The sequence below is a fragment of the Nycticebus coucang genome, chromosome 17 (genome assembly GCF_027406575.1).
Source record: "Nycticebus coucang isolate mNycCou1 chromosome 17, mNycCou1.pri, whole genome shotgun sequence".
Classification (NCBI taxonomy): Eukaryota; Metazoa; Chordata; class Mammalia; order Primates; family Lorisidae; genus Nycticebus; species Nycticebus coucang.
Window position 1 is genome coordinate 27723534 of NC_069796.1, and position 26517 is coordinate 27750050.

General features: G+C 34.7%; 1 protein-coding gene across 4 annotated transcripts in view; it reads left to right on the forward strand.

The window, feature by feature from the left end:
• Positions 1 to 26517, forward strand: part of ADAMTS19 (ADAM metallopeptidase with thrombospondin type 1 motif 19) — a 226270-nt gene that overhangs the window by 55450 nt on the left and 144303 nt on the right. For all 4 annotated transcript variants that reach the window (XM_053567390.1, XM_053567391.1, XM_053567393.1 and 1 more), the window contains one exon: positions 7561 to 7604. In XM_053567390.1, the coding sequence (XP_053423365.1) occupies positions 7561 to 7604 (44 nt within the window). The remainder of the gene's footprint in view (positions 1 to 7560; positions 7605 to 26517) is intronic.

Below are 26517 nucleotides of genomic sequence, written 5' to 3' on the forward strand. Positions count from 1 at the left end.
AAATGAAACAAACAAAAAGAAGTGTCAATCTCCATCAATTCCATGTTCTTGTCCATATTTGACAGGTCAAACTCAAAACCGGGCCAGATTTCTCATAAATGCTCATCTTCAATAATAATTAAATGTTGTATGTTATGTGAGCATATGGATAGAAATAAATTTTGGCACAGAAAGTAATTTTTGTCTTAGCTAAAATACATAATGTTCTTATAAATCCAGACCTATCTGAGGTAATATATTCATCCAGGTGTTCTATCAGTACAATGAAGTAACTAGATTAAGGCTGACCTGTTAGGACTTGTGGGCTCAGAGTAACAAAAACACGAGACACGAACCTTTATAATTTCTTGGGATAATTTTCACACTTCTCATTTAAATCACAGAGAAAACATGAGTGTATGTCCCTTGAAAGGACTCTTTAATTAAAAATTCAATTTTATTAATGATGGTTTTGCCTTTCATGTTTATTGGAATGCTTTTGGTTTATGTATAATATTTCCGCAAGTTAGTTTGAAACTAATGCTATTGGCAAGTAGACTAGAAAATTTAATAAAACATAGAAATTGCAGAAATATCTTGATCTAATACAAATCACAGAATAATTTGTGAATGAATCATTTATAGGTATATCCCAGGGCACTATAAAACTCTGCAGTGAGACTTATTCTCAGAAGCATCTTCATTCTTGGAAATTAAAGGCTATATTTTAATTTTTTTTCAATATAAATCAGAACTTAACCAGAATTTATTGGCCTTCTTGGTTGCCAAAGTCTAACACGATCATTTCCATAAACTCACATAATGAAACTCTGTGATGCAAACATCAGGCGCTCTGAGTCTACATGAGCCAAAAATGAGAGAATTTGAATCCACGTGGTCCGGGGTCTAGGCAGCAAACAAATCCCTATCCCCCACCCCACTTAGAACTTTGGATATTTTGGAACTGGAAGTGCACTATTTTGATTCTCTGGAAAGAAGCTCATTATTGAAGAATTGAAAATGAAGAATTATAGTCTGAGTTGAGATTTGTAACTACAGCTGACAATTTAATCCTCAATCTTAGTGAGAGGTACTTCCAGCTCTTTCTAGTAAAAGAACTTGCATTTTTTTTTTTTTAAAGCAATGTGCTTTATCCCTTTGTTTGGTAAGTGAACAGAAATTGGCTTTGGGACGGACTCTAAGTGCCCTTGACAATAAGCAGTACATTTGTCATAGCTTTATCATGTTGTTTAGTTACAGATGAAGTCCCTTGTTTCACATTATGTAAATCAAATAGTCATGTTGCAGCCTCATGCATTACGATATGATGTATTCTGTATTCAGAAAACGCACATAAAATCCCTTTCCGCCTACATCTGAATACACTTTACACTTAGTGATTCTTGGCCCTAAGGTGAAGATTTTATTTTATGTGGTTCTTTATAATTTTCTGCATTGCCATATTATTAAATATCATCTGTTTTGGGTGTTCCTTTCTCCATTTGCTTGTTGGCAAAGGCAGTTGAAAAGTAGGGCTATCCGTCATTTAATTCAATCCCTGAACTTCTTTCTCCCTAATCGTGGGGACCTTATTCACATTGCAGAGGTGATGTGTGTCATCCTTTTTGTACCTTCAAGGTAGAAGCCTGTTTTATTTATCTGGTGCTGCCTCGCCAGTCTGAGGAGAAGGCCTCTGCATTGGGCAATGGGCCCTCTAGACTGCAAGGTATCTCTGGATAAAGCATTATAAATGGCCCCTCTGGATAAAGCATTATAAATGGGCCCTCTAGACTGCAAGGTATCTCTGGATAAATTCTTATAAAGCAAATAGAGGCAGGGGCAGGCATGGCCACTAAAACAAACGAAAGCCAAGTATTTCAGGGTAGAGTTAATTGAGTGAGGAAAGGAGGAAGGAAGGATAAATAAATAAGAGGGTCTGAATTTCTATCTTAAGTCCTAATGAAATATGGCAGAAACATTCTCAGCTAAGAGACCCACAGGAATAATAAATCCTTCAGTGATTCTTTATGAAGCAATTTTCATGTGATAAATTATCATACTTGAATTATTTTTGTTAGTTATGATTGCAGAATGATAGGTTTATTCCTAAATATTGGGTGTTATTTAAGTGAATTAATTTTATATTAAGTTCATTTTCTGCCTTGTATTAAAACAGATATTATTTATGGTTATGTTTTATCCTCTCTGTTTAAACTCTACCCTTCTCATTATTCTGGTAACTGACTAGATTCTATGTGTTTCACATAATTGTCTCTGTCAGAAATTTGCCAGCAGAAATAGAGAACAATTTTAATAATTAATTCTTGATATTAACATACTTCATACCCTAGCTCATTTATGCTCATTTATGCCATATATATATATTTTTTTCCTATCTTTAGCCTTATGGAGGAAAAATAACAATATAATAGCAATCACTAATTTTCATAGTGACGAATGACTAACATAGTCCTCAATTGTGGAAAAATACTTTTGAAAAAATAACAAATAGCAATTGAGGTCAATATGAACATCTTATTGAGGCAGTTATGCAGCTTTTAAAGAGTTTGGTGAAAGTGACTGCATGATGTAAAATGTAATAATAAAATAAGGCCTATGTGGCTTGTTTCTGTGCATATTAAAATCTAATGTTAAGAATAAACAAATCTATCATTTTACTACACTTAATTCCTATATGGTAGGTCACAGATTGAGTTCAGTTCTTTTAATTATGTGATAATCTGGCTGACTAGATGAAAATGTTCCCATTATAGACATCTATAAACTGTAGAAAAAGTACAATAAACATCCTTTTATATGCACAGATGAGCCAAAACCAAAGCAAGCTCTGGCAACAGATACAGTGACCATCTGAGGTAAAGTGGTGGCTTCCCTGAGGGGGTTTTTTGGACTAAAAAAATTGTGTTCCTGGGTTTTAATGAGTCTGTGCAAAGTGGAGAAGGGGAACTCAAGTGGTTCATACAAATGGAACTCATAAATACTCAGACCTTTAATACAAGTGTGATTCAGTAAAAGCTCTGCCAGAGAGTACAGGTTGTCAAAAAGGAAGCATTCTGTGTCATCCATGACCCCAGGTCAGGAGAAAATGGTTCCCCTGCATATGAATCTGATTCTAAGATGGAAGCACTTTGTGAACTCATCTGTGAAACTTCTCTGGGGGGATCCTCTCTCAACTTACACCACAGAAAGCAACCACAAATAAAGTACCACTGACTGAGTTCATAATAGAATTTCAAAATGCACAATAATAACATTCAATTGGGAGAACCCAGAGGTGCAATAAAGAATAATAATTTTAAAAAAATATTGAGGGGGATTATAAAATAAACATGTTCATATGATTAAAAACAACTGAACCTTCAAAACATGAGAATAAGATACTTTTTGAAAAAAGAATGTTGATTTGACAATTGAGGAAAATACAAGTATGATACTAAAAAAGAAATATGATACTTATACCTAAAATTTTAATGTCTAAGTTAAAGAGCAGATTAGATCCAGCTAAAAAGAGCATTAGTAAATTGGAGAATAAATCTGAGGGGTTCTCCCAGAAGGCTGCATAGAGTTTTTAAGAGATGAAAATACAAAAAGTACTTATTGGTTATAGACATTAACTGGAAAAGCACAGACATATTTCTAAAGGATTTTTGCAGGAGAAGAGAGTAGAGAGAATGTCAGTGGGATTAATCTAAATAGTTTGATTGTAAGATTTTTTTTTTATGTGTTCATGGATCTTCAAATTGAAATTATACCAAGTGCCAAAGAAGATAAATAAGAACCAAACTGGTACCTAGACATATCTTGGTAGGACTGTGGAACTATAAATACAAAAAGAAATATTGAAATTCCCTAGAAACCAAATGCAAACAAAGGGCCAAAAATTATGATCATAAAGTTCTAATCAATATTTGAGTGCTAGCATGAAATGAAATAATCTCTTCAATGTGCTGAGAGTCAACCTAACATTTTATACTCAGCCCCTGTTCTATTATGAATAAATGCAAAATAATGAAAAGAAAGACAAAAAATAACAGAACAGTTTATTACTCATAAGCCGCACAGCCTCACTGAAGGAGATATTGAAAGATGCACTTAAAGAAAAAAGACAATGAACTCTCAGGAAAGTAAAGCTATAAGTCATAATAGAGGAAAAAATTGCTAAATATATAGACAAATTGCTAAATATGTGATGTGTTTCTTTTTGTTTGTTTTTGTTTTTTGTTTTTGTACTCTGTTACCTGGGGTAGAGTGTTATATTGTCACAACTCACAGCAACCTCAAACTCTCAAACTCTTGGGCTCAAGCAATCCTCTGGCCTCAGTCTTCCAAGTAGCTGGGACTACAGGCATATGCCACCACAACCAGCTAGTTTTTATATTTTTAGTATGGGTGGGGTTTCAATCTTTTTCAGGCTGGTTTGGAACTCCAGGGCATAAGTAATCCATCTGCCTTGGCCTCCCAGAGTGCTAGGATTGCAGGTGTGAGCCACTATACCCAGCCTGCAATGACTGTTTATTTGTTTGTTTGTTTTTTTAAAACAAAACAACACAAAAACAGTCTTAACTTGAAATTTTAGAAGTCAGTATGTAACTACAAAAAGACATAAAATAGTGAATGGGTTGTATTAAAGGCATTTTGTGTCCTTGTCTTTTTCAGAAGGAGACTAGAGGCAATTTTTAGCTTTACTTATTTTAAGGGGATATGCTAGGCATAATAATGTTCCCCTAAAGATGTCCATGATCTTAAGGAAAAGGAATGTAGTCTCCAGAACTTGTGAATATGTTGTCTTATGGCAGAAAGGAATGTGTAGAAGTGATTAAGTTCATGATCTTGAGCTGGGGAGATTATCCAAATGTGAGAGCAAGAGGTAGACATGAGAATCAGAGAAAATGATGGGAGCAAATGTCGGAGTTGGCCTTGAAAATAGAAAGGGACCCTGAGTCAAGAAATGGGCAGCCTCTAGAAGAGGGAAAAGGCAAGGCAGCAATTTCTCACGAGGAGCTAGAGCTCCTAGGGGGAACACTATGCCACAAACACATTGATTTAAGCCTAGTAAAATACACTTCAGACTTGTGGTTTTCAGACTGTATGTTAAAAAATTTGCATTACTTAAAGCCACTAGATTCATGGAATTTTTGCATTTAGCAATAGGGAACTAATGCATCTAAAAATAAAAAAGTAATAATATATCAAAAACAATTTAATGTTGCTTTCAAAGCAGGAGGAGAAAAAGGGGAGAAAATAAAAGTAGATAGGAAGAAAGAAAAAAGAGGAAAAGAACAAAGAAATATAACTTGGTGAATAGAAATAGCAAATAATATAATAGAAAAATCCAACTATACCAATAATGAAAGTAAGAAAGAATCAAATTTATTTACAAAGATATTATATCGCTAGCTTTTAAAATTTAATCCATATCCTATATGGATTAAAATTATTTACAAAGATATTATATAACTAGTTTTTAAAATTTAATCCATATTCTGTATCTATAAGAGACTTGGAGAAAATGAAAGCTAAAAGTAAAACAAAGGGAAAAGATGTGCCAAGCAAATACTAATGTATTTCCAATATATTAGTATTTGTTAAAATCAGACACAGTCAACTTTAAAAAATGAATACACATTTGGCTCCCATAGCTCAGTGGGTAGGGCACCAGCCACATACAACGAGGCTGGCGGGTTCTAAACCAGACCTGGCCAGCTAAAACAAAAATGACAACTGCAACAACAACAACAAAATAGCCTGGCATTGTGGTGGCGGCTGTACTCCCAGCTACTTGGGAGGCTGAGGCAAGAGACTCACGTAAGCCCAAGAGTTTGAGGTTTCTGTGAGTTATGACACCACAGCACTCTACCAATGGTAACATAGTGAGACTCTGTCTCAAAAAAAAAAAAAAATACATAAAGGATGAATATGGTTTTAACACAATCATAAAAGCAATAATTCAAAACAATTTCTAAAAACTTACAGAGTTAAATTCATAATAACTTAGCTTTGAAAGAAACAAAGCAGAAAGTGGAATCATAGGGAAACATACAAAATTTATAACCACTATGGAATTTTAACAGTCCTTGCTCAGTAAGGTGTAAAAATCAATCCAAAATTGCTCCTTCGTACTGAAGAATTGTCTATATCAAAACATGTAAGAGCTAAATCTAATGAGCATGTATAAAATTCTGACCCAAGAAAATAAAAGTGTATATTTCAAACATTCAGGGAACATTTATAAACTGATGTGTAGGCACTAAATTGCAAATGCTGCTGGTGAGGCCTCTCAGTGGAGAATTCCTTATATTCTGATACAATGATAGTTGCAGCAACAACAACCACAAAGAATCAACAAAACCATCACAACTAACTTTGGGGAGCTTACTTTGTGCCTGGTATTGTTTTTTAAATGCCTTTATGTGTCAACTCATTGAACCTGCATAATAAACTATGTTTTACATGTTTTATATGTGTTAAATCATTTACCTTATGTGGCAGATGTTATTATTACCTCCCTTTTTAAGATGATGTGATTGAGACACAAGAATTAAGTTGCCTAAGGTCATATGTGTATGGCTAGTAGGAAATAGATAAAAAGTTTTGCCTTCTTATAGTCTACTCAAAAATCACGTAACTCTTAGTTTTTAAGTTCTCTTGAATTGTATTCTACAAAATCCAAAGTAATTGCTAACAAGAAGAAAGTATTTGTAGGGAATACTTGCTAAGATTTGGTGGTCAAATACAGAGCAAAAGTTATAGACGATCATCTATAATTAGATCCCATTTATGTAATATTAATTTCCACATATACTTATTAAAATGACTAACAGTTTTTTTAAAAGTTTTGTCCATATTATAATATAAAATGTTGAATTATTTTAAATAGTATTTCTTACATTTAAATCTTCAACCTGGAAATTATTTCTGTGTTCCATAAATTAGAGGTCTTCCAATATTTTTTCAAATGGAAACTTTTGTCTTATCACCAGCTACTATTTTTTGGATTGAAACAATGAAATGCTGTAAATTTCAGAATAAGATGGATTTTATTTTTGAAATATTGTCTACAAAATGAGACAATAATGCTTACGGATTACATCATATATACATGTACCAGAATATTTAATCTTCCATTTTTTTTAAAATTAAAAATTAATCTTGGGTGGCGCCTGTGGCTCAGTGAATAGGGCGCCGGCCCCATATACTGAGGGTGATGGGTTCAAGCCCAGCCCCGGCCAAACTGCAACAAAAAATAACCGGGCGTTGTGGCGGGCGCCTGTAGTCCCAGCTGCTCGGGAGGCTGAGGCGAGAGAATCGTGGAAGCCCAAGAGTTAGAGGTTGCTGTGAGCCATGTGACGCCACGGCACTCTACCCTCCGGCGGTACAGTGAGACTCTGTCTCTACAAAAAAAAAAAAAAAAAAAAATTAATCTTATTCTTAGTTTTATTAGATTTTTGGATATAAAAATGTGATTCAATTTATCATAAGCTATTAAACATGAGTCACCTGATATCTATTATTTATACAAAAGAATTTATCTTTACTTTGGTTTTCTATTTTTCTTTCAAGGAAAGATTTCTGTGTACACAAAGATGAACCATGTGATACTGTTGGTAAGTGTATGCAAACATTATTACACTTTTGTGACTTTTGGAGAGTTGGAACAGGTACTTGTTTAAATATAGGAAATTGCTTGTACACTGGTTTTAAAGGAATACTTTTAAAACGTCAGGGATATATGTTTTCTACCAGTGTGCTTAATCATTTGTCAATACTTGAGTTACTAATGAGCTAGCTGAAAGACAGGTAGAAACTCTGTATTGGAGATAATTTTTACGTGTTGCATTACGGCTATCATCAATTGTTTTGTTGTTTTCTCAGAGTTACATGGGTTCAATAAAATTTTATTATTATTGTTAACCCAAGACGAAACATGTCAATGATATTATTATTGATTATTTTGTAAGATGCACAATTTGTGTTTGAGTTATATATGCTTGAAATTCTTTGCAGACTATGTCAAGATAAGTTTGCCCAACTTGTGAGGATTTTTTTTTTCACATAAAATAGCAATTTTTCCACATTTTGTGTTAGATAGCTAAAATCTCTAGAGTGTAACCATATAGCCCATCAAATCCATGAACCCACAGTCTTCTAATTTTGAGAAATTGGTCACATATATGTTTATGTGTCTTAAAAATTCATCTATATAAATATAAATTTACTTATCCAAAAATAGTTATTGTGTGTATATAATACTTAATATTAAGTCATGTAGGTGTATGTAAAAAGGTGTCATTGGTAAGGCCTATTTAAAGCTTGTAATCTGACTTTAGCATATGATGTGGGGTTCATTTCTATTTGAAGATAAGTTTAACACAGCCATTTGGGATATGTCATTTGTTTTTGTAAAATGAACAATGAAGAAAAGAGATAATAACAGACTATAAAGTCATGGGCATTTAAAAAACAATTCCAACTAGTTCCATTAACTTAAGTTTCATCAGCCTCCTATAGTTAAAATCTTAGATAGTAAGTGGAAAAAGTTATAATAGTATAAAGAGGATGATGATGGAATCAAGGAAATTCCTGGTTCAAAAGGGACTATTAGCATAAACAGACCTGGACACACAAGGAAAAGCTGACGTGATGGAAGGAAGGTCTTCCCCATGTTCACTCCCTTGCCTTGGTTCCCCCAGTTTTATTTTCCTCTTTCTACATGAATCTCCTGAAATTAAAACTTGATATATAGTTTTCATCTCCCTAGCTGTGGAAGGTCTTGATTACTAATAAAGCTTGTCTCAAAATACTTACCTTTTCTTCTATTTATGTGACTCTGTTGCCCCCCCAAAGCCTTCTTTAATAAAGACAGATTGACGTCCCACCTTGTTCAAGCACATGAGAGAAATCAGCAACTCAGACAGGCTCTTCCATAACTACCCACATGATGCCTTTTTACATCATGTAAGCAGACAGGATGCGAGGAGGAACCATTTCTGTTGTGATGATGACTTTATTTCACATCTTGCTAAACCTGCAAATTGAAAATATAAATAGTCTTGTGATATACATATCCATAAATCTATTTTCTATTTTAAAGAACATTTGAATAATTAAATACCGCAGTGTGTTCTGACAACCAGAGAACGTAAGGTTTGGCAGGACAGTGGTATAATCAGGCCTCCTTGTCCTGTTCGTTAGATCTGCCTAAAAGTGGTCTTAAGTATGATGGTGCAGCGTGTGGCCAGTCTAATCTCCTCCTGAATCTCTCTGTATTTCGGAGTCTTTAGGTTCTTGCGATCACCTCTGGCATTACTAAAGCCTAGACCTCTAGTATTTCTAAAGGCTAGTTCACCTCTCTGTATATTATGAGGTCCTTTTCCCCAGCCTAAATATAGACAATGGTCTTTTCCCTATGTATTCTTGAGCAGAGTAATAATCTGAAATATGCCTGCAAGTGTGATAAAATGAAGACTGAGGGGTTTGCGTGGAGAGTTGGGTTGACGGTTCGCAAGAAAGAGAGGAGGCCAGTTCAAAGATTAAGGAGAAATTTTATTAGGAGAAAAGAGCAGAAAGCAGTCTGTCCCAGAAGTCCGTTGTTCCCTGTCACACAGCTCCAGAAGGCTTTTATTAACCTTATCAGTGTGGCTGGAATGTGGAGGGGGCTGTTAGGGGAGTCATTTTCTTCTGCAGAGGGACTGATCTTTACACCACGGACTAATCTTGGAGTCATTCCTGTGGTTGGTCGCCAGCTGGATCAGGGTGGAAAGTTACTGTTCTGTTGTTTCCCAGGAACACTGGCCTTGAAACATTCCAGGAGTGTGTGTGTGTGTGTGTGTGTGTGTGTGTGTGTGTGTGTGGTGGGGTGTCTGCTGTGATCAGGTAGTTTGGTTTCTGGTCTGCTTCCTCTAACTAAATGTCCTCCCAAAATAGCTGTACTCTTGTTAGGATCACAAGGATTCTTTCCCCACAATAACCCACAACAGCCAAATCAGAGTAATCCCTTTCTCCCAAGCCTCACCAAACCCTTCTTGTCACACTTAATGGTACCCATGTTTGGAGTTATTTGTAGTCAGCCGTTCGTATCCACAGGTCCCATGTCCACAAATTCAACCAACTGTGCATGGAAAACATTAAAAATACCAGCTTCCCAAGAGGCTGAGGTGGGAGGATCACTTGAGCCTAATAATTCAAGGTAAGCCTGGGCGACATAGTGAGATCTTGTCTCTAAAAAAAAATTGGAAAAATTAGATGGGCATGGTGGTGCATGCCTGTAATTCCAACTAAAAAATATTTAAAAATAAAAATATTTTAAAATGAATACAGCAATAACAATATAAATTAAAAAACCATCCAGTATAATAGCTATTTACATAGTATTTACACAATGTATAAATGCTAGGTGCAAGGTGTGATAACTTATCTGGAGATAATTAAAAGTATATAGGACAGTGGTTCTCAACCTGCGGGTTGCAACCCCTTTGGATTGTATTAAAGGTTCTTGGCATTAGGAAGGTTGTGAACCACTGATATAGGAGTATGTGCGTAAAATGTATGCACATATGCAAATACCACACCTTTGTACCGAAAGGGTCTTAAATATCCATGGATTTTGGTATGTACAGGGAGTCCTGGAACTGATTCTCTATTGATACCAAGAGATTTAAAAGATTTTTAAAAGGCACTTGTGAGAAACAGACCTACTGGCCCATGCATCCTCCACTGTGTGGCTGCAGTGCCATGTTAGGGAAGGATAGCCCTCTAGGAATGGGTCCTGGCTAGTTTAGGCCTATGAAGTATCATTTCAGAATCCCAGACCTTAGCCAGTCAGCACATGGCACTGCCCTGTGACTTGTTAAAAAAATTTAAATGAACATGTATACAGCATGCTATTCATCAGAATAGCTATCAGTCTGTAGTATAAGATTTAGGGGTGCATATAAATTAACCAATGTTTATTTACACACATTTTACAACCTCCCCATATAAAAGGAAGGGATGTATTTTTGTCTGTTTTTCTTAAGTCAGTGTGTACCTTTTTCCTCTTTCATCTATGATTAATATGAAATCAGTCCTTTCACTTTGAGTCCTATGACAAAAATACTGAGTGAGGAAAGAGAAAGGAAACAAGCAAATTTAGTAATTATTGGTTTTTATAATATGAGGCTGAATGAGAACTTCAAGACAATATTCCCTACTCACCTAGCTATAGTAGAGCACTTACAGGTTTTGAATTTATATTATTCATGTGACTTAAAAATGGAAAGTGATGCCTACGTTTTGAAAGCAATGCTTTTAACAGATTTATGCTTTCCATTGTAATTCAAACTGTACTTTCACTGACATTATCTCATTTATTTCTCTCAAAATCCAGACTTTCTAGTTTTCTTATCATCATCATTTTACCAATGAAGAAAGCTCTGAAATAGAACAAATGGCTCATGAATTTTGAAGTCAGACAGTGTGAATGTGGGCACATCATTTAACACCTCAAACCTTGGACACCTAGCCTTTAAAATAGAGCCTTATGGTCTATCCCAAGGAATGTTGTAAAACTGTTTGGCAGTCAGTATGCACAGTTCCTATCATTTCCTCCTTATTCCCTGTGAAAAGGCTACAGATTATCCCAGCATCAGGGCTCGTAAGTGGTAGTGACTTGTTAAAAAAAAAAAAAAAAAAAAAAAATATATATATATATATGTATATATATTAAATGTTCTGGCTCTCCTGAGAGTCAGCTCTCCTTTAAAACATGATGCATTCATAGTGTAGATAGAAAACTGAATGTGAGAAAAAGATCTTTGAGTGAAGTGATAGAATAAAATGGAAATGGTAAGTATAAATTTGGAAAGAACTTTTATTTGCCAATCCTTTGAAACAGTGAGTTATTAGACTGGGTGCCGTGTGGCTCATGCCTGTAATCCTAGCGCTCTGGGAAGCTGAGGCAGGCAGACTGCTTGAGCTCAGGAGTTCGAGACCAGCCTCAGCTACAGCAAGACCCTGTCTCTAAAAATAGATGGGCGTTGTGGTGGCTGCCTATAGTCCCAACTATTCTGGAAGCTGAGGCATGAGGATTGCTTGAGCCTGAGTTTGAGGTTTCTGTGAGCTATGACTCCACAGCACTCTACCCAGGGTGACTCTGTCTCAAAAAACTCAAGAAACAAAAAAGCAAAAACAGGACGGCACCTGTGGCTCAAAGGAGTAGGGTGCCAGCCCCATATGCCAGAGGTGGTGGGTTCAAACTGCAAAAAAAAAGCAAAAACAAAACCCAAAACAAAAATAAATAAGTTAAGTCAAATGATTTGTGCATTTTAAATGAGCTGAGCTGGATCAGGTTTATGAGATATTATAAGTAAGTGTTTCACGGGATAAACCGTTGTTATTTATTACGCTTTTATTTGAAAAGCAACTTCAAATGTAAAAGTACAAACCATTTAACCCCTCCCTCAACCATACATTAAATTCTGTTGATTTACTTAGGTGATGATTTGGAAGGTTGGTATGTAGATATGTAAGTACTGGAAGAAAACAACATTATTAAATGTTTTAACCAATAAATTATCATTTTAAACATACGTATATATGTATATGTTCATCTTTAAACATTTCTGAAATTTGGATTCATTTTGCAATTAATGGCTTCCTGGAAATCTGTCATAGTTTAATACAAAGTTTTTTAAATCTAAGATTGAGTGAACTATGGTGGTACACTTAAATTTCAAAAGAAATAAAATATAATTTATTATTCAAGTGGCAACTTTCTATTTGCTGATATTACTGTTGGAGTTGCCATACTTTCTGTGGTAGGTAGAATAATGGCTTTGAGTAGGTAGAATGATGTGGTTTATTCTTACCTATATGTCTTAATGTTCTATTAATAATTGCATGCATTTGCAAATGGTCAAATATGTATACAGACCACCCAGGGAGCAACTGCCGAACGGAAACATATCCAGACACTATAACATGTTTAAATAGCCCTTTACTACACATGTGAGACTCTCCAGACACTTCCCTTCCCAAACACCAATACACTTTCCAAATCACTTTTCAGCAGAAGTAATCATTTTCATTTAGTGAGAAGAAAGCTTAAGCTGGTTTCTCGAGTAGCTTAATTTTCATTGAACACCAATGTGGCATTTTTCTCTTGGATTGCAATACCTACAGTATGGGGAATGTCACAGACTTAAAATACCTAAAGAAATTATTGAAGTCATCTTTCTAATTGAATGCCTTTTTGATAGAATTATATTTTTTGTGCTGAAAACCATATTAGTTTAACATGCAATATTTTTGAAATGTGTAATCCTTTGGACTAAGCAAAGTATAAGTCTAACTCTTTCTAAATACATCTTATTTTCTAAGTTGATTAGTAGCATAATACACTTATTAGGGATTTACCATATTCAAAGTATAATAATGTCAAGCTCTGTGATAGGTTCAAAGTAAGCACTGGGGCTCTGTCCCACTCCGTCTACCACCATGTAGGGCTGCGGGAGCTGCGGCTCTCCAAAAACTTGTGGCCATCCTGCTCATTAAGTGTAACCTTTTGAATGAATCCAAATTTTACATACTGAATCCAGATCCATCCTTTTTATTAAAAAGGGTGCAGCAGAAAAAAGATGAGGCTTTTCTTGCCTCTTTCAGTGCTTAAAATTGAATGATCTTGAAATCAGAAGGCTGTAAGTTTCCCACTCCTGATTGGGACGTAAAATTTAGCAAAAGAGATTATCAAACTAATTAGAAGCTGATGTCAACCTTCAATGTTTAACTTTATATGAACTAGAGTCAGGTCTAAGATGCCCAGAGGTCATCGTATTTGTGAGATATGTTTTTACAGAGTGCTGCTCAGGGTTTGAGGTGGATTGTCTCAGAAATACAAATGGAGCAGAAACAATGTGGTGGATGGAACCCAAAAGATGGCACGTCAAAGACTCCTGACCTCTGGTTGTTCAATCAAACACTAATGTAGATAGTGCTGTGGAAGGATTTTGCAGATATAATTAAAATTCCCTCAGTCAACCTTAAGGTATGGAAATCTAAGCAAGTGAGCCCTCTAAAGCAGAGGCCAAGGACTGACTTGAGTCAACAACTTGAATAAATTTGGAACCTAATTACTTCTCCAAAACTTTTTGGTAAGAAGCTAGCCTGTATGACACCTTGATTTTGGCCTTGTGAGACCGTAAGCAGAAAATACAGTCAAATCTGCCAAGACTTCTGACTTCTAGAAATATGGGATAATAAATTGTATTACTTCAAGCTGCTACTTTTGCAGTAATTTCATATGCAGCAACAGAAAACTAATTCAGACTGAAGGATGTATATGTTTCCATATTCATCAGAGACTTCCATATTGCAAGAAAATGAGTCCACCTTGGATAAAAGTACATACATGGCCCTCAGTAAACGCAGATGAAGAAGGAAGAAAATTTTGAATTTATTTATTTAGGAATAAAAGTTAAGGAGAAATTCAGGAAGATTTTCAGTTATTGTATTTAAAGTTAAGGAGAAATTCAGGAAGATTTTCAGTTATTGTATTTGAGGGGACAGCAGAACAGTGAAAGCTTTTAGGAGGATTTTGAACAATACCATAACGATCTTTCCAATTTCTCCACGTTTAATACTCACTTTCCCTTATCTCATTAGTGATGAACAAAGCACATTAAAGTGAAATGGCTCTGAACACTTACACTGTAGAACAGAAGGGAAAATGGTAGGGAAACTGGTTTTCAAAGGAGGTAACTGAGTGGGATCAGCTTGGAATAGAGGGAAGGCACCATGTATCTGAGTCTCCAGCAGAGAAGATAAGAAAATGTGATGGATTCAGACTGGGCCTGGGCATGACGATAGCTGTGAACAAAAAAGGCTTGTAAAGTGTCCCTTTTTAGATAAGGTGATTATGCCATTTATATTCATACCAAGACAATTTTAAAAGTTAAAAAAAGGCATAATTAAGAATCATGCTTGAATAAAAGCACAAATTAGGATGCTCCAGGCAACCTGACCATATGGTCCCTCTATGATTGATGACCATGTCTTAGATAATTTTACATATTAATCAGAATTTTTTATTATAAATCAAAAGTATTTATTTCCAAAAGGTTAAACCATCACAGTTATTTCTGTAAGTTAAATATCCCTTAGTCTCTCAGTCATGACAATTAGACTCACTAGGAATACACTTTTACAAGCATTTGCTGTATGTTTCGGAAGCTGATTCTGTACCAGTTCTCTCAATCTTGTTTTCCTTCAATTTAGATGGCCAAAGAACATTGGCTAGTGGGGCAGCATCATGGTCTGAGTCCCCGATATAGCAGATACATAAAGGGTTATCTCTTTTGTCACATACTAAATTCTCACATCTGAAAGGCCAGGAAATGTACTTGAACTGTGCTACTCTATTTATCCTTTTCCTCAATTTCATAGGCTCTTTAATTTCAGACGATCTTTTCACTTCTTCGTCTGTCTGCCTCTCTCTATTGCTTTTTCATCTATTCCATGTTCTCCAATATTTTGGAGCATCTATTCTCTGCCGCGGATCATTGTAGGTGCTAGAAATAAAGTGGTGACCAATAAAACCTTTTTTAACACATTCTTTGACATCTTTGAAATCTTCTCATCTTTTTAGTATTCTCCCTGAGGTAACTAAAAAAATTTCTTGTTGGTCTTCCTTTTACTCGGAGTCAATTTTTTCCCCATAATTATACCACCGTGGCTTCCAAGCATAAATGTACTTACACATATCTCTTAGATATGGAGAAGGCTTTGTACTTTTTTTTAAAATTAGGATATGAAGGGAGAAGAAGATATATCATTAAATTTTAATGATCTGGGTTTGAACATAAGATCCTGTTTTGATCTCATTAGAAATTTTTCCAGCAAAGGTATTAGAGAAATTTGACATGTAATAATTTTCTTTTTTGTTTAATTATTTTATTAGTAATAATGTTAATAAAATCAATAATATATTAAGGCAAATGTATATAGTTGGTTAACCCAGTTATCATATATGGAATATTAAGAATTATCACATGGCAAAAAATGTAGAAACTGTGTAAGTGTAAACCGAAGAAAATGCTTTTTTCAAACAATGCAATGCTCTGTGTCTTTAATACCTTGATATACGTAAATTATCTCTTTGCATTTGCTGTATTCTTCCCAATCTTGGCCTCTATAAGTTGTTGAAAATGGAGATAACTCTAGAGAATGGTGAGATTATTTAGAATCTCAGGGGTCCTCAAACTGCGGCCCGCGGGCCACATGAGGCGGTGTGATTGTATTTGTTCCCGTTTTGTTTTTTTTTTACTTCAAAGTAAGATATGTGCAGTGTTCACAGGAATTTGTTCATAGTTGTTTTTTTTTTTAAACTATAGTCCAGCCCTCCAATGGTCTGAGGGACAGTGAATTGGCCCCCTGTTTAAAAAGTTTGAGGACGCCTGCCATTCATCATAGAAAAAAATAGAATTCCATAGGCAATTATCTTTAAATTACAAAATGCTGGATTTTTTTTTTCCTCAGAGAAGTAACGATCTCCATCTAGGTCCAGGTAAACTGGAGGAAACACACTCTACCCTTCTCCCACTGAATGCAGCTATAACACCTGGGAGAATGAAACAGCTATCTGAGGATTTTTAAAAGTAAAAGTAGCAGGCTGATTGGAAAGAAAATAAGAATTCGAAGTACCACTAAAGCAGCAGTGAGTTTATAATTTTTTTCTGTTTTTGTGTTCCCCATCCTAGATTCAATATAGCCCAAACTCAGAAGTAGTCAGTAAGGTGTGTAGAGAGAACGATCTAGGAGATTCCTGTCAGTTATGAATTAAGGACCAGGAAGCGCCCCTGATGCTCAGGCAAAGTAATGAAAACTTCACCATTTAAAACAATTATCTACCTTCTCTTCTGCCCCATCTCTCATCTTCTTCTATCCTATATTAGTGGGATCCTATGGATCCCATACTATCCATATCAGTGGGGGCAACAACAGTGGAAGAAAATCAAGCCATATAGATCTGGATAAATCTTTCTCTCTGATCTGAAATATTTTGATCCTAAGTGAGTGGGCTGAACGCCTTTGCTTTTGTCTCTTACTCCTTCCACTGGTACCTGGCAACATACATAATCGTAAGAAGTGTACAGCAGAGAAGAATAACTAAATAGACTAGTCACATTGACTGATTGACTTGGACCATGAGGCATGCAGAAAGAGCAAAAGGAAACGTAAATTGAACAGATTTTTTTCTTCTTCTGGAATATTTTGAGTATCTTGAGATTAGAAAGCAGAAATTATAGTATTGTCTGATGTTTTTATGATGTATTCATACACTGATGTAACATAAATAGTAAAAGTAAACAGTACACATGGGGGATTATAACAGGTCTACAATAGTGTTAAGCTTCCCACATTCCCTTTGAAGTTGTAAAGTACTGATTCTAAGTAGACTTTGAAAGTTGAATATATATACAATGTAAAACCTATAGGAACCATTCACTAAAAATGTATTCAGGTCAGGCACAGTGGCCCATGCCTGTTATCCTACCACCTTGGAGGCCAACGTGGGGGGATCTCTTAAGGCCAGGAGTTCAAGATCAGCCTGAGGTACATAACAAGACCTCATCTCTACAAAAATAGAAAAATCAGCTGGGTGTGGTGACACACACATGTAGCCCCAGCTATTGGGGAAGCTGAGGCAGGGAGATCAGTTGAGCCTATGAGTTTGAGGTTGTCAGCTATGACAACACCATAGACTTCTAGCCTGGGCTACAGAAAAGGAAAAAAAGTATTCAGAAACGTGAAACTGAAAGCACAATAAGTAAATTAAAATGAAGTATTAAAAAATCTTCAAAAGAGCAAATAAAAGACAGGAAAGGAGAACAAAACAGAGGTTGCATGCAACATCAATAAAGCACAAATAACAAAATGTTAGATCTAAATGTTATGTCAGTAATCATAATAAATATAAATAGTTTAAATATACCAGTTAAAAGAGAGATCAGAATAATGGATTTAAAAAAGACCTACTCTTTGCTATCTCCAAGAAACCTACTTCAACTATAATAAGTAGGTTAAAAACTAAAGGATGAAAAATGCTTGTCATCCTTTAATTCTAATAAAGCCACAGCAAAACTAATAAAAAACAAACAAACAAACAAACAAAAACTTCAAGTGGCTGTTTTTATATCAGATGACATAGATTTCAGAACAAAGAAAATTACCAACGATTAGGAGGAACATTGCATATAAAACATTCATTTTTACACTAACAAAGACGACATAATGGCCTTACATGTTTCACTACTCAATAACAGAGCTTAAAATTCATGAAGCAAAAACTGACAGAACTGAAAGGAAAAAGACAGTCTATAATTATATTTGGAAATGTAAATGCTCCTCTTAGTAACTGATAAAACCAGGAAACAGAAAATCAACAAGAACATAGAAAAGTTTAACGACATCCATAGCTAACATTTACACTGCTACATCTAGCAGTGGCAAAATATGCATGCTTTTCACACGACAAGGACATTTTTCCAAGAGCAAACATTTTTCAGCACATAAAATAAACCATAACAAATTTAAAGAATTGAAATCATACATAATATATTCCTGGTCATAATAGAGCTAGCCTAGAAGTTGAATAGTAAAGATAATAGGAAAATATTCTTTAAATGTTTGGAAAATAAAATGAGTCTAAATAATTTATAGAAAGTGAACATTTCTGGAGACCTTAGAAAATATTTTGAACTGCATAAACATGAAAGTAAATACATTGGGAGATGCAGAAAAAGTCATGCTTAGAAGGAAATGCATAGGACTAAATGCTTTTATTTCATTAAGAAAAGGTCTCAAATCAGTGATCTAAATTTTTACCCAGGGAAACTGAAGAGGAAGGACCAGCAAAATCACATCCTCACATCAAGGAGATGGAAGGACAGAATAAAAACAGGACTACATATCAATGAAATGAAAGTGGAAAAGTAATATTGAAAATCAATGGAAACAAGTGATTTTTGAAATTATTACTAAAATTTAAATGTGTAGCAGATTTGACAAAGGAAAATAGAAAGTAAGAACAGTTTATTGGATGAAAGGGCAGATATCGTTATAGACCACACAAACATTAAAAGAATCATTACGTAATAATGCAAATAACTCTGTGCACATAAATTTGACAAATTAGATGAACTGGACCATTGAAACCCATGAACTAACAAAAAATTATCAGAGATAAAATAGCCTGAATAATCTTATAAATACAAAAAAATTGGAATTTGTAGTTTAAAACCATCTCCAAACGAAATCTGCATCACCACAAAGTTTCACTGGTGTATTAAAGAATAAATTAAAGAATTCTGTTGGTTAATTAAATAAGAAATAATATAATCTACATTATTTCTGTCAGAAAAAGTATCCAAAGAATACTTTTTGACTCAATGTGTAAGGTCAGTATTACTCTGACATTAAAACCAAACTGAGGTGTAAAAAAAAGGGGAAAAAAAGAAAGAAAAAAAAAGAAATATTTCTCATGAACATAGACGCAAACATTAGTAAATTGAATCAAGCAATATGTAAGAATAATATAATAGAACCAAGTGGGGCTTATCTTGGAAATAAATGCTGCCTCAATGTTTCAAAATCAATGGATATGATCAAACACTTTATTTATTATAAAAGAAGAAAAGTCTTAAATCAAAAATCTGTTTCTACCTGAAGAAAATGAAAAAGAGAGATGAGCAAAATAAAATATACTCACATCAAGTGGAAGGAAGGAAATAGTGAAAATAGTTCAAATCCATCACATTGAAATGTAAAAGCAATAGAGAAAATCAATGGAAAATGTAAAAACAACAGTGAAAATTAATGGAAAGATATATTTGAATATACATAGATGGGTATACATGCATCGGTATGTGGGAGTATACACATGAATATACACATACATATATGCATAGGTAATATATTTACATTTATTATATGTATTTAAAATAATAGCCCTAAAATGCAACATCTAGGTATAAATCTAGTTGAATATGTTAAGAATCTGTCTGCTAAAATATACAAAATGCTGAAGGGAGCAATGAAAGAAAATATAAATAAATGACATATAAAAGACATACCATTCTTCTCAAACTGAGCGATAGCTTGATTGTAATTACAAATTTAAGCACTTTATTGTGGTTATAAACAAGATGATTCCAAAATTTATGTGAAAAGACAACTGAAAAATCAAAGCAATTTTGAAATGAAAAATAGATTTGGAGAAATTCTACTTGACTTTATAACTTACAAAACATAGCTTCAGCTATGAATACAATGTCATGTTGGTGATGGGGAAGATAGAGATTCCAAAAATAGGTCCACACAAACACGGCCAATTGATTTCTCTACAAAGGTACAAAGGCCATTAGATGAAGAAAGACAAAACTTTTCAACATACCAAGTAAGGTTTTAAAAAAAATGGGGTGCCAGTATGTAAAAGAATGAACATTATACAAAAGTTAATACAAAATACTGTAGATCATTAGACTCAATGTAAAATGTAAAACTATAAAAACTTGTAAGAAAACCTAAGCAAATCATTGTGACCTTGGATTAAGAAAAGAGGACACCAAAAGCATGATCCAGGAAGAAAAGAAATGACAAATCGAATTTCATCACTATTAAAACAGCACCAAAAAATTATTTGTTCTGTTAAAGGATTAAAATACACATTATGGTCCAGGAGAGAAGACTTCCAAATCACATATCAGCTACCAGGAGTTGTACACTGAATATATACAAAACTCAACATTAAAAAAGAAAACAATTCAAAAATGTGTAAAAGACTTCAAGAGACACTATCTTAAAAACAAAACAGGTATAGCAATGAGAAGTTGTTCAACAGTATTTTTCATTATGGATATGAAAATTAAAACCACCATAAGATATTACTATACATTTATTATTGTCTGTAAAATTAAAATACAAACAATACCAAGAGCTGACAAAGATGTGGATCCACTTCAACATTCATATTGCTTCTGGGAATGCAAAACTTTACAACCTTTGGGAAAATGGTTTGACAGTTTCTTATCAAGGTAAACATAAACATAAATATGCGCTTGTTGTGAAAGTAAGAGATTGACGTAGTAATTCAACCCTACTTGTTTACCTTGGAAAAGTAAGAACTTATATTCACCCAAAAGCTATTCAAGAATGTTTCTACCTTGTCTATTCCTAATTGCCAAAGTCTGTAAACAATCCAGATGTTCTTCAATAGGACATTGGATGGACAATCTATGGTATATCCATATATTGAAATACTATTCAGCAAAGAAAAGGATGATTTATTCATCCATCTAACTGCTTAGAAGAATCTCAAAGCATTATACTGAGTAAAAGAAGATAGTCTCAAAGATTACATGCTGTACAATTACACTTACAAGACATTCTCTAACAGATAAACCCGAAATGATGAACCGATCAGTGATTGCTCTTGGTTAGTGGTGGGGAAGGCTGTAAGTACACAGTGACAGCACAAGGATGTTCCCTGATTTCTGGGGTCCATGCACAGATCAAGAGAAGTGTGTGAATGGTACATAGAAAAAAAATGTTACTGTGTATGAATTTGAAATTAAAATTAAAAACAAAAAACAAAGAAAGAAAGTATGTGATAGTTAAATTTGCTATTAGCTTTATCCACAAAGGTTTCTGCAGGTTGTACCTTTCACACTGGTATCTGGTCTAGAGGACCTACAAGGTAGTAAGGACTGAATTCTGGCCCAGACTTCACCTACCAAACTCTTTTTCTGATCCTTCCAGTCATTGAATAGCCTTTAAAAAAAAATTCATCCTCCCCATTTTATGCCTCCTTTTAATTCACATTATCACATTTGTGACTGAGGCCTTGCTTAGGACCAGTACTTTTTGCAGAATTTAATGAGTTTATCTTCAAATATAATATTTTAGAATTTCCAAGAAGAAGTCCATGTCTTTGTTGTCCTTCATCCCTTTGTTTGTGTTTACATTCAATCTGTTTTTCAAAACCCTGATTAAATTCTACGTTTGGACTTCCCAGGTGGTGTCTCCCCCTACCAGGCATCCCTCTTCATGATACCTTGCTTATAACCCACATTTCATTCATTCCCTCTCCCCAGTTGGACTCTAATCTCTTTGTAGTCAAGGTTCTTGCTCAAGGCATTTCTGTATCTTCAGCACATAGCACAGAGACTTAAGCATTTCGTATCTATATATTTCTTCATAGAAATGAATTCCTAACTAGAAAATAACATCTTTCCCGTAGTTCACAAGAAGAGCAAGGCTGAACTTGTTTAATTCTTGATTACCACTGTAAATCTTATTCGGCACTGGCCAGAACATAAATCAGATACTTTGTAATTTTATTTTGGCAAGATATATTGCAGGGGTAAGACTTGAATGCATAATTGTTGGGAATTATCATTAAAAGTAGTTTTACGATATCGCTCATGTCAAGATCCTTTTCTGCTAAAGATTGATTTTAACTATAGCACTTTGTTTCTATTAGGAAACATCTTAATTGTATTATTAATCACTATATGAATATTAAAATATGCTGAACAGATCCTTAGGACGTGAAGCAGAGTAATTTAGATAACTCTGAATTCCTCATCATTTTTAGAGTTGTTCTTATAGATACTGGGAAGTGGCAGCTTGGTGTTCACCACATACTTGCACGATGTTGTCAGTGAACACTGCTTGTTAAGCATCTATTACGCATCAGGGTTTTTGAAAGACATCCCCTCCTACCGCATACTGTTTCATGATTACAGTTCTCTGTATTTTAAATTTTAGAATGTAAGCTAATGCTCTGTGCGTTCAATATTGGTTTGTAGTGCGCACCCACTGTCCCTTGCATTTACTCTTTTCTTTCCCTTCATTTCCATGTTTCAAGTTGGGATCATTTTTCCTTCTGCCTGAAAAATATGTTTCACATTTTTCTAGCGCAGGCTGTTTTTTTTTTTTTTAATGGTACCTGTGTCTTTAAAAATCTGTTTCATTTCCCACAGAGTTAGAGGCTGGCACATTTTTCTCTGTCAAACTTTCTGCGTGGCATTCCATCACTTCTAGCTTTTACTGTTTATGTTGCAGTCAGGTTTCAGCTTTACTGTTGCTACTTGGAAGTAGAGTTTCCTCTTTGGGTCCTTTCCTTTTTATTTTCAGGAGTCTTGAGGGGTTTAGAGGGGTGAGGGGCTTTGTTTCTCTTTGATCCTCCTTGCTGCTTGCTAAGCTTCGTTGTGTTTGTAATAGAGGATATTTTTTAGAGTAGTTTTAGGTTCATAGCAAAATTGAATGGAAGATGCAGAGGTGTTTCTCTTATACCCTCTGGTCCCCCCCACACATAGCGTCCCCCATTGTCAACATCCAGGACAGTGGCACATTTGTTACAGCAGATGAACCTGCATTGATATATCACCACCAGCAAAGTCCACAGTTTAAATTAGAATTCACTCTGTGTAGAGTGCATTTTTGGAGTGTGGATGAATACATACTGACCAGTATCTACCATGATAATATCATATACAATAATTTCACTGCCTTGGAAATTCTTCTGTGCTACCTACTCATCATCCCTTCCTCCTCTCCTAAATTCTACCAACCACTCATCTTTTTACAGTTTTTTTTTTGTTGTTGTTGTTGTTTTTGTTTTTGAGACAGATTCTCACTCTGTTAGAGTGCTGTGGTGTCACAGATCACAGCAACCTCAGACTCTTGGGCTTAAGCAATCCTCCTGCTACAACCTCCCAAATAGCAGAGACTACAGGCACCCTCTGCAACGCCCAGCTAGTTTTTCTAATTTTCAGTAGAGACGGTATCTCGCTCTTGCTCAGGCTGGTCTTGAACTCCTGAGCTTAGGAGATCCACCTGCCTCAGCCACCCAAAGTACCAGGATTATAGGCATGAGCTGCCATGCCCAGCTTACCATTTTACTGTTGCCATAGTTTCACCTTTTCAAGAGTGTCATATAGGTGAAATGATACACAAAATATGTAGTCTTTCTACATATCTGTCACATAGTAATGTGAAGATTAAGTTTCTCAATGTGTTTTCATGGCTTGTTACTTTGCCTCATTTTGTTTCATCATTGAATAATGTTCCATTGGATGGGTGGTCCCATTTATCCATTCATGTTTTCCAATTTTTGGTAACAACTTATAAAATTGCTGTAAACATCCACGTGCAGGTTTTTGTGTGGACATAAATCTTTGCTTTCAACTGCTTTGGGTAAATACCAGGGAGAGTGATTGCTAGATCGGATGGTAGAAGTATGACTAGTTTTGAAAGAAATTGCCAAACTGTCTTCCAAATAGCCTGTGACATTTTGCATTCCTATCAGTAATGAAAAGAATTTCTGTTGCTCCATATTCTCATCGGCATTTGATATTGTCAGTGTTCTGGATTTTGGCCTTGCTGAGCTTTATTTATTCTGTGTTCATGTCTTAAAATTTTTCTGAGCTGCATTTAACTGTTAACTCTCATCTGAAGTTCATGTCTTGCCTTCTTTTGTTCTATAATTCAAATTGTAAGACTGTCACACATGTGATTGAATCCCACGTGTATCTTATGTTCCTTTTATTAACCATTTTAATCATTTTCCCTTTTGCTTGAATTTGGGTCTGTTAAATTGACTAATCTGTTCAGCATTGTACCTATAGCTATTTCTGTTTCTCCTGCGTCCAGTCTGCAGTTAAATCATCCAATGAGATCCTCGTTTCAAATTTTGTTTTTTTCAGATTTTGATTCTTTTCACAGATACCAATTTTCTGATAGTTTCTCCATTTTTGTCATCCATTTTGTCTTTTTCTTCATTTTTTTAACAACTTAATCCCAGTGATTTTGAAATCCTATTAACCGCAATATTTTGTCACCTTTTGGTGACACTTTGTTATTATTGTTTCCTCAAATAGACCTTCTCTTACCATCCCTGGTACTTTTGAATGAATAATCATGTACTTTTTAATGTCCACACCTGTGGTGTTCCAGATGACATTACAATGTAGCAGGAATGACTTTATTTTCCTTCTTCCAGGATGGAATCTATGTGAAGTGATTATTTTAATACAATTTGGAACTGTGTTTTGTCACAAATCAACACAGAGATTTTCCTCTGCTATTCAGAGATTTTGAGTTTAGCTATTTAAAATACTATTCCATGTGGTTTTTAGAATATCGTCATTATCTTGAGGGGAAATAACTCTGACCTCTTAAGTTTCCAATTTTGTTAATCTAGCTTGTGTGAGCACCACAATTTCTATTCTGGACAGCAAAATCCAGACCTGGGTGATCCTGAAATGTTTTCTTCTGCAATTATCCTCTTCAAATCAGGTACAGCTAGTGTTTGCTAAAAATCAGCAAATTCCACCAGGGGAAAGATTCCTGTAGATATTAAGCTCACCTTTAAGAGTATCTGCTATTTCTAAAGCTTTTGAAGCTTCCCTTTTGCATCTTGAAGTAGTCTCTTCTGTTTCTGAAGTTCTCTGATACCTTTACAGATAGGACATTCAATTTTACCCAGCCTCCCTGGTTGTTCTCTGCAGGACTGTTAGACTGGGATGAACTATGCTGTACACTGTGTGCCACCGGCTTTGGTACATAATGAATGAATGGGTGCATTTAGTTCTAAATACATATGACTCTCTTTTTCCATCTATAAGTTACTTACAAATTTGTTTCAAAATATCCATTTATTAGGGGGAGGACAGGAGAAAAAAATTTGGAAAGGTAACTATTTTGTGTTGATTTCTAATTTAATTGCAGTGTTGTTAGAAAGTATTGCCTTTATGACATTATTCCTAAAATATATGACAATTGTTGTCTTGTAGCTTTGGCAGCTTTTGAGGAAGTTCCATGCATGTTTGAAGATGATCTTCCACTTGGTAGATCACTCTCAACTTTATTACCAACTTCTTAGGTCTGAGTGAGTTGTGTGTGTGGTGTATGAATTAGATCAAACATTTCAGATGGAATATTTGGATTCCCTATCTTTATTTTCACCTATTGAATCTATTAATTATCGAAAGAACAATTGTTTACATTAGTTTAGAATAGTCTATTTTAATTTTATCAGTAAGTTGAGATGAAATGATGATATATACATATTAAGTAATGTTACATGTTTCTGGTATTTATGTGATTATTCCCTGTAGGCATAATAATTTTTCTTCAATGTATATTTTATAAAATATCAATATTGTGATAACCAGCTCAATATTGCTTTGGGAGGTTATTTTGTTTGATGATTCATTTTTCTTGTTTTAATTTAGTTGTTTTTATGCTTTACATGTATTTTTTTGTAGCCAGATATAGAAGAACTATGTAGAATTCCATCCAAGAATTTTAAGCAAGTATATGTATTTTAATATTAATATGACAACTAATAGATTCTATCTTATTTTCTGCTTTCATTTTACCAGATTCTTTCTTTTCTTTTCTTTTTTTTTCTTTTTTGGCCCCTGTATTACGATCATGGGCAATTTCATGTTTATATAATTAGTCCACTCTACACTCTTA